Here is a 10,000-nt window from a genome sequence, read left to right as displayed (position 1 = left end):
CATTCACGATGTGTCAGATTATAGACTTCTTTATTGTCATTGTAACAAAATTTCCACATTCCCAAAGGCTCGATCCTTTTAAAAATAGAATGAGAGCAACAGAATGTGATCATTTAAATCCAAATATATAAACCAAACAAAAATTAGGATAAAAATCAAGATAGAATTCAAGATAAAAACTGCTGTGTTCATTTAAGAAGTAGATGCATAAATAAATAATCCAAGTAAATAAGTGACAATAATAATTTTATTTATAGAAACTAGGAGTGGCAATATACACTCACCTAAAGGATTATTAGGAACACCATACTAATACTGTGTTTGACCCCATTTTGCCTTCAGAACTGCCTTAATTCTACGTGGCATTGATTCAACAAGGTGCTGAAAGCATTCTTTAGAAATGTTGGCCCATATTGATAGGATAGAATCTTGCAGTTGATGGAGATTTGTGGGATGCACATCCAGGGCACGAAGCTCCCGTTCCACCACATCCCAAAGATGCTCTATTGGGTTGAGATCTGGTGACTGTGGGGGCCATTTTAGTACAGTGAACTCATTGTCATGTTCAAGAAACCAATTTGAAATGATTCGAGCTTTGTGACATGGTGCATTATCCTGCTGGAAGTAGCCATCAGAGGATGGGTACATGGTAAACCATAAAGGGATGGACATGGTCAGAAACAATGCTCAGGTAGGCCGTGGCATTTAAACGATGCCCAATTGGCACTAAGGGGCCTAAAGTGTGCCAAGAAAACATCCCCCACACCATTACACCACCACCACCAGCCTGCACAGTGGTAACAAGGCATGATGGATCCATGTTCTCATTCTGTTTACGCCAAATTCTGACTCTAACATCTGAATGTCTCAACAGAAATCGAGACTCATCAGACCAGGCAACATTTCTCCAGTCTTCAACTGTCCAATTTTGGTGAGCTCTTGCAAATTGTAGCCTCTTTTTCCTATTTGTAGTGGAGATGAGTGGTACCCGGTGGGGTCTTCTGCTGTTGTAGCCCATCCGCCTCAAGGTTGTGCGTGTTGTGGCTTCACAAATGCTTTGCTGCATACCTCGGTTGTAACGAGTGGTTATTTCAGTCAAAGTTGCTCTTCTATCAGCTTAAATCAGTCGGCCCATTCTCCTCTGACCTCTGGCATCAACAAGGCATTTTCGCCCACAGGACTGCCGCATACTGGATGTTTTTCCCTTTTCACACCATTCTTTGTAAACCCTAGAAATGGTTGTGCGTGAAAATCCCAGTAACTGAGCAGATTGTGAAATACTCAGACCGGCCCGTCTGGCACCAACAACCATGCCACGCTCAAAATGGCTTAAATCACCTTTCTTTCCCATTCTGACATTCAGTTTGGAGTTCAGGAGATTGTCTTGACCAGGACCACACCCCTAAATGCATTGAAGCAACTGCCATGTGATTGGTTGATTAGATAATTGCATTAATGAGAAATTGAACAGGTGTTCCTAATAATCCTTTAGGAGTGTTTTAAACTAATTATAAACAACTAAAATTTCTGTAGCTCCAGAAGTGAATGTTCTTCAATGTTCACTCTTTAAGACCAATGAATTTACATTTGCATAGACTTTTCTAGTTGTCTGAGGTTGTTTTGTTACAATATATTAAAGTAATAACATTATATATATATATATATATATTTAAAATTCTGTAGTTTCGTAAGTTTCAATAAGTGAATCGTCTTCTGGGTTTACAATATTGATGACTAATGAACTTGCATGACTTTTCTAGTAGTTTGTGATAGTTTTGATTATTATTATCAATATTATTATTTACTCATAAATAGCAATTTCTCAGCCATTTCTACCTGAAAATATATTTTATATTAAGCTTAACATAACTAGAAAAAAATATATTCATTATATACATTTCTATTACATTTCCAGGTCTAGAAATCTCCCTTTTAAAACTCCCACCACTGTACTGAATCACTGCACTGTATCACTGAAATGAACCACTTTACCAAATCACTGTGCTGAATCACTGCACTGTATCACTGAACTGAATCACTGTACTGAACCATTGTAACAAATCACTGTACTGTATCACTGCTCTGAATCACTGTACTGAATCACTGCTCTGAATCACTGCTCTGAATCACTGCTCTGAATCACTGTACTGAATCACTGCTCTGAATCACTGTACTGAATCACTGCACTGTATCACTGAAATGAACCACTTTACCAAATCACTGTGCTGAATCACTGCACTGTATCACTGAACTGAATCACTGTACTGAACCATTGTAACAAATCACTGTACTGTATCACTGCTCTGAATCACTGTACTGTATCACTGCTCTGAATCACTGTACTGAATCACTGCTCTGAATCACTGTACTGTATCACTGCTCTGAATCACTGTACTGAATCACTGCTCTGAATCACTGTACTGAATCACTGCTCTGAATCACTGTACTGAATCACTGCACTGTATCACTGAAATGAACCACTTTACCAAATCACTGTGCTGAATCACTGCACTGTATCACTGAACTGAATCACTGTACTGAACCATTGTAACAAATCACTGTACTGTATCACTGCTCTGAATCACTGTACTGTATCACTGCTCTGAATCACTGTACTGAATCACTGTACTGTATCACTGTACTGTATCACTGCTCTGAATCACTGTTCTGAATCACAGAACTGAATTACTGTACTGAATCACTGTACTGAATCACTGTACTGAACCATTGTAACAAATCACTGTACTGTATCACTCTACTGAATCACTGTTCTGAATCACTGTACTGAATCACTGTACTGAATCACTGTTCTGGATCACAGAACTGAATTACTGTACTGTATCACTGTACTGAACCACTGTACTGAATCACTGTTCTGGATCACAGAACTGAATTACTGTACTGTATCACTGTACTGAACCACTGTACTGAATCACTGCACTGTATCACAGCACTGTATTACTGTACTGAATCACTGTACTGTATCACAGCACTGTATTACTGTACTGAATCACTGTACTGTATCACTGTACTGAATCACTGTTCTGAATCACTGTACTGAATCACTGTACTGAATCACAGAACTGAATTACTGTACTTGAACCACTGTACTGAATCACTGTACTGAATCACAGAACTGAATCACAGGACTGTATCACTGTACTGAATCACTGCACTGTATCACTGCTCTGAATCACTGTACCGAATCACTGAACCACTGTACTGAATCACTGTACTGATCCAATGTACTTTATTACTTTACTGAATCACTTTACCGAATCACTGTACTGAATCACTGTACTGTATCACTGTACTGATCCAATGTACTGTATCACTGTACTGAATCACTGTACTGAATCACTGCACCGAATCACTGTACCGTATCACTGTAATGAACCACTTTACTTTAGTACGGTACTTTGTAATGGCACCGAACCACTGTACTTTATTACGGTACTTTCTCATGGCACTGAACCACTGTACTTTATTACGGTACTGAATCACTGTACTGTGTCACTGCACTGTATCACTGTAATGAACTGTACTTTATTACTGTACTGTATCAGTGCACTGTGACTGTACAGAATCACTGTAGTTTATTACTCTTCTGAATCAATTTGCTTTATTACTATACTGAATCACTGTACTGAATCACTGTACTGAATCACTGAAAACAAAAATTGGTGTAGAAACAATTTTCCCTTTAGAACACTAAAAGACTGAAATAGTATTTTCTTGTAAAATGTACTCTTATAAAAGTCAGTTTTATTCACAGTACACCTTCGAAAATTTATTTTTACAGTGTAGTCTTTCACTTTTTTTAAAACAAAACAAAAAAATCAGCAGCATTTTTTGACAGGACAGTAATACAGCAAAATAAATTCAAGGTTCAAACAAAATTTTTTTTTGATCTGATTATTTGATTCTTCATAAAGCTTCACGATCACTTTGATGTTTCACTGCATGATTAAACGTCTTTTTCTACTTCAGCAGTGTAAAAGATTAATAGTGTGTGTTTTTAGGAGTTGTTTATGGACGCCATTTGGCTGCAAAAAAAAAAAAGAAGATTTTCCTGCTCAGTGTTTCTGAGAACGGACATGATGTGTGTCAGCAAGGCTGTGATATCTTCAGCGCACAGGTGTGTGAAGCAGCCGTCTCTCTGTGGGACGTGGACTGGCTGCTGCTTATTCTCTCAGTGTAAGATTGTAATGAGTTTAATCTGTGGTGAGTGTCCCGCTGCTCACACACACCTCTGAGGGACGGGCTCTCGGCGGCCCTCGCGATCACATGCAGATTTAATAGCAGAGCCTCAGTAATCAGCCTCTAATGGGGCAAATCCTATTATGAGAGAGGAGGAGCAGAGAGAGAGAGAGAGAGAGAGAGAGAGAGAGAGAGAGAGCCTGCTGCTCACACACACAGATTAAGACACCTGAGACACACACACACACACAGACAGAGAGAGAGAGAGAGACAGAGAGTATATCTGAGAGTATGTGTGTGTGTGTGTGTGTGTGTATATGCTTTTAAATATGAACTTAAATGTGTAATAAATATATAATTCAACATACAACAATTTTATGATATTAAATTATATAAAAATATATATAATAAAACTTAATGGTACATACACTACCGTTCAAAAGTTTGGGGTCAGTAAGAATTTTATTTTTATTTTTTGGAGGAAAGAAGTCAATACTTAATTTGATCGAAAGTGACAGTAAAGACATTTATAATGTTACAAAAGATTCTATTTCAAACAAATGCTGTTCTTTTGAACTTCCTATTCATCAAAGAATCCAAAAAAAAAAAAAAAACTGTACAACTGACAGACCAACAACCGTTTCAACATTGATAATAATAATAAATGTTTCTTGAGCATCAAATCCTCATATTATACTGATTTGTGAAGGATCATTTGACACTGAAGACACTGACACTGGTGATGCTGAAAATTCAGCTTTGATCACAGGAATAAATTACACTTTACTATATATTCACACAGAAAACAGCTGATTTACACTGGAATAATATTTAATACTATAACTGATTTTTGTTGTATTTTTAATCAAATAAGCGCAGCCATGGTTAGCAGAAGAGAATTCTTTTAAAAGTATTTAAAATCGTACCGACCCCAAACTTTTGAACGGTAGTGTAAGAATTAAATAATTAAGATAGATAGATAGGTTATAATAAAGTATAAAAAAAACTAAATATTAAAATTAAGTATAAAAAAATATGGATGGATGGATAGAACGATAGATAGACAGACAGATAGACAGACAGATAGAACGATAGATAGATAGATAGATAGATAGATAGATAGATAGATAGATAGATAGATAGATAGATAGATAGATAGATAGATAGATAGATAGATAGATAGAACGATAGATAGATAGATAGATAGAACGATAGATAGATAGATAGATAGATAGATAGAACGATAGATAGATAGATAGATAGATAGATAGATAGATAGATAGATAGATAGATAGATAGATAGAACGATAGATAGATAGATAGATAGAACGATAGATAGATAGATAGATAGATAGATAGATAGATAGATAGATAGATAGATAGATAGATAGATAGATAGATAGATAGATAGATAGATAGATAGATAGATAGAACGATAGATAGATAGATAGATAGAACGATAGATAGATAGATAGATAGATAGATAGATAGATAGATAGATAGATGTGTACCGTAGACGAGCTGATCTAAACCCGTACCGTAGACGAGCTGATCTAAACCCGTACCGTAGATGAGCTGATCTAAACCCGTACCGTAGATGAGCTGATCTAAACCCGTACCGTAGACGATCTGATCTAGACCCGTACCGTAGACGAGCTGATCTAGACCCGTACCGTAGTCGAGCTGATCTAGACCCGTACCGTAGACGAGCTGATCTAGACCCGTATCGTAGACGAGCTGATCTAGACCCGTACCGTAGACGAGCTGATCTGGACCCGTACCGTAGACGAGCTGATCTAGACCCGTACCGTAGACGAGCTGATCTAGACCCGTACCGTTATAGACGAGCTGATCTAGACCCGTACCGTAGACGAGCTGATCTAGACCCGTACCGTAGACGAGCTGATCTAAACCCGTACCGTAGACGAGCTGATCTAGACCCGTACCGTAGACGAGCTGATCTAAACCCGTACCGTAGACGAGCTGATCTAGACCCGTACCGGAGACGAGCTGATCTAGACCCGTACCGTAGACGAGCTGATCTAGACCCGTACCGTTATAGACGAGCTGATCTAGACCCGTACCGTAGACGAGCTGATCTAGACCCGTACCGTAGACGAGCTGATCTAAACCCGTACCGTAGACGAGCTGATCTAGACCCGTACCGTAGACGAGCTGATCTAAACCCGTACCGTAGACGAGCTGATCTAAACCCGTACCGTAGACGAGCTGATCTAGACCCGTACCGTAGACGAGCTGATCTGGACCCGTACCGTAGACGAGCTGATCTGGACCCGTACCGTAGACGAGCTGATCTAAACCCGTACCGTAGACGATCTGATCTAGACCCGTACCGTAGACGAGCTGATCTAGACCCGTACCGTAGACGAGCTGATCTAGACCCGTATCGTAGAAGAGCTGATCTAGACCCGTACCGTAGACGAGCTGATCTAGACCCGTACCGTAGACAAGCTGATCTAAACCCGTACCGTAGACGATCTGATCTAAACCCGTACCGTAGACGAGCTGATCTAAACCCGTACCGTAGACGAGCTGATCTAGACCCGTACCGTAGACGAGCTGATCTAGACCCGTACCGTAGACGAGCTGATCTAGACCCGTACCGTAGACGAGCTGATCTAGACCCGTACCGTAGACGAGCTGATCTAGACCCGTACCGTAGACGAGCTGATCTAGACCCGTACCGTAGACGAGCTGATCTAGACCCGTACCGTAGACGAGCTGATCTAGACCCGTACCGTAGACGATCTGATCTAAACCCGTACCGTAGACGAGCTGATCTAAACCCGTACCGTAGACGAGCTGATCTAGACCCGTACCGTAGACGAGCTGATCTAGACCCGTACCGTAGACGAGCTGATCTAGACCCGTACCGTAGACGAGCTGATCTAGACCCGTACCGTAGACGAGCTGATCTAGACCCGTACCGTAGACGAGCTGATCTAGACCCGTACCGTAGACGAGCTGATCTGGACCCGTACCGTAGACGATCTGATCTAGACCCGTACCGTAGACGAGCTGATCTAGACCCGTACCGTAGACGATCTGATCTAGACCCGTACCGTAGACGAGCTGATCTGGACCCGTACCGTAGACGAGCTGATCTAAACCCGTACCGTAGACGATCTGATCTAAACCCGTACCGTAGACGAGCTGATCTAGACCCGTACCGTAGACGAGCTGATCTAAACCCGTACCGTAGACGATCTGATCTAGACCCGTACCGTAGACGAGCTGATCTGGACCCGTACCGTAGACGAGCTGATCTAAACCCGTACCGTAGACGATCTGATCTAGACCCGTACCGTAGACGAGCTGATCTAGACCCGTACCGTAGACGATCTGATCTAAACCCGTACCGTAGACGAGCTGATCTAAACCCGTACCGTAGACGAGCTGATCTAGACCCGTACCGTAGACGAGCTGATCTAAACCCGTACCGTAGACGATCTGATCTAGACCCGTACCGTAGACGAGCTGATCTGGACCCGTACCGTAGACGAGCTGATCTAAACCCGTACCGTAGACGAGCTGATCTGGACCCGTACCGTAGACGAGCTGATCTAGACCCGTACCGTAGACGAGCTGATCTAAACCCGTACCGTAGACGATCTGATCTAGACCCGTACCGTAGACGAGCTGATCTAAACCCGTACCGTAGACGATCTGATCTAAACCCGTACCGTAGACGAGCTGATCTGGACCCGTACCGTAGACGAGCTGATCTAGACCCGTACCGTAGACGAGCTGATCTAAACCCGTACCGTAGACGATCTGATCTAGACCCGTACCGTAGACGAGCTGATCTAAACCCGTACCGTAGACGATCTGATCTGGACCCGTACCGTAGACGAGCTGATCTAGACCCGTACCGTAGACGATCTGATCTAGACCCGTACCGTTATAGACGAGCTGATCTAGACCCGTACCGTAGACGAGCTGATCTAAACCCGTACCGTAGACGAGCTGATCTGGACCCGTACCGTAGACGAGCTGATCTAGACCCGTACCGTAGACGAGCTGATCTAGACCCGTACCGTAGACGATCTGATCTAAACCCGTACCGTAGATGAGCTGATCTAAACCCGTACCGTAGACGAGCTGATCTGGACCCGTACCGTAGACGAGCTGATCTAGACCCGTACCGTAGACGAGCTGATCTAAACCCGTACCGTAGACGAGCTGATCTAGACCCGTACCGTAGACGATCTGATCTAAACCCGTACCGTAGATGAGCTGATCTAAACCCGTACCGTAGACGAGCTGATCTGGACCCGTACCGTAGATGAGCTGATCTAAACCCGTACCGTAGACGAGCTGATCTGGACCCGTACCGTAGACGAGCTGATCTAGACCCGTACCGTAGACGAGCTGATCTAGACCCGTACCGTAGACGAGCTGATCTAGACCCGTACCGTAGACGAGCTGATCTAGACCCGTACCGTAGACGAGCTGATCTAGACCCGTACCGTAGACGAGCTGATCTAAACCCGTACCGTAGACGAGCTGATCTAGACCCGTACCGTAGACGAGCTGATCTAGACCCGTACCGTAGACGAGCTGATCTAGACCCGTACCGTTATAGACGAGCTCCGAGAACTTGATGCCGAGGTTCTGCTTGATCCTGCGCACCTCGCGGTCCATGGTGAAGGTCTCGATGTCCAGATGAGCCTGGAGCAGGACCGCTCCTCCGGGGGTCTCGTAGATTCCTGACGGGAACAACAGCAGGAACACATCAAGACCTCGTTTCCTCTCGGATTATATTATATTACACTATATATTCAGACACCAGATATAATTTTTGATATTCGTTTACTAGTGTGTGCAGGATCTGTACTATAGTAATATGTCATTTATGTAAGTGAGGAGAGCAAAATAAAGTAAACTGTGAGATATTAGACACAAATATTCTTCATACAGTAAAAAAAAAAACATTTGTGAACAGAAATGATTCCTCCACTTTGAGCTGATGATGTTCTGCTGAAGTGTGTTTTCTGTAACTGCTAATGCTCTTTTTACACACACACTGAACAACATGAAGCATTGCTTGGTCACTGGTTGAGCTAAACTGGTATTATCTAATTGTGTAGTTAAATTAAACAGCTGACAGATATTCAACATAATTCATGTGTGAGAGTCTAACAGAAGGACGGACAAAACCAGTCAAATATCCACTGATTCTTGTCATATTTTATTAGCATTTTCTATAGCGAATAAACCGTGATAATGTGAGAAATGTTGAAGGCGACTGAATAAACTTTGGTTTGTCTGTATACTTTATTGTCAGATAGTGAGAGGAGACTGACGCAGGCTGGACTCTCTGTGGTTATTTTTTGGGGAAAATCCCAGTAAACTCAGATGAGCTCGAGGAAGTGTGTGTGACGGGCGCACTGACAGCGGGAGGGAGTGTGTGTTGACGGCGCACTGACAGCGGGAGGAATGATAATAGATCCGGGAAACGCAACAATCGTCCTCTGTCAGGTTCACCTCTACCCTGTAATCCTCCCGTCAGTGTGTGACACACAGAAATGAAGCTTTCACTCAGACGTCTGAAGGGTCACACACCATCATGATGAATGGTCACACACACACACACACACCATCATGATGAACGGACACACGAGATCCCGTACGGTTACGCACACACACACACACACACACACACACACACACACACACACACACACACACACACACACACACACACACACACACACACACACACACACACACGATAGCACACACCATCATGATGAACGGACACACGAGATCCCGTACG

At 42.6% G+C, this 10,000-nt stretch overlaps 1 protein-coding gene across 1 annotated transcript in view; it reads right to left on the bottom strand.

Annotated features, from left to right (window-relative positions):
• ass1 (argininosuccinate synthase 1) overlaps positions 1–10,000 on the bottom strand; it is a 62,630-nt gene that overhangs the window by 4,310 nt on the left and 48,320 nt on the right. The window contains exon 12 of the mRNA XM_056255101.1: positions 8,799–8,930. Within this exon, the coding sequence (XP_056111076.1) occupies positions 8,799–8,930 (132 nt within the window). The remainder of the gene's footprint in view (positions 1–8,798; positions 8,931–10,000) is intronic.

This window comes from Rhinichthys klamathensis, unplaced genomic scaffold, assembly GCF_029890125.1.
Source record: "Rhinichthys klamathensis goyatoka isolate OS25496 unplaced genomic scaffold, OSU_Roscu_1.1 h1tg000118l_1, whole genome shotgun sequence".
NCBI lineage: Eukaryota > Metazoa > Chordata > Actinopteri > Cypriniformes > Leuciscidae > Rhinichthys > Rhinichthys klamathensis.
Note: the sequence above shows the minus strand (reverse complement) of the source record. Positions and strands in the feature narration are given on the sequence as shown.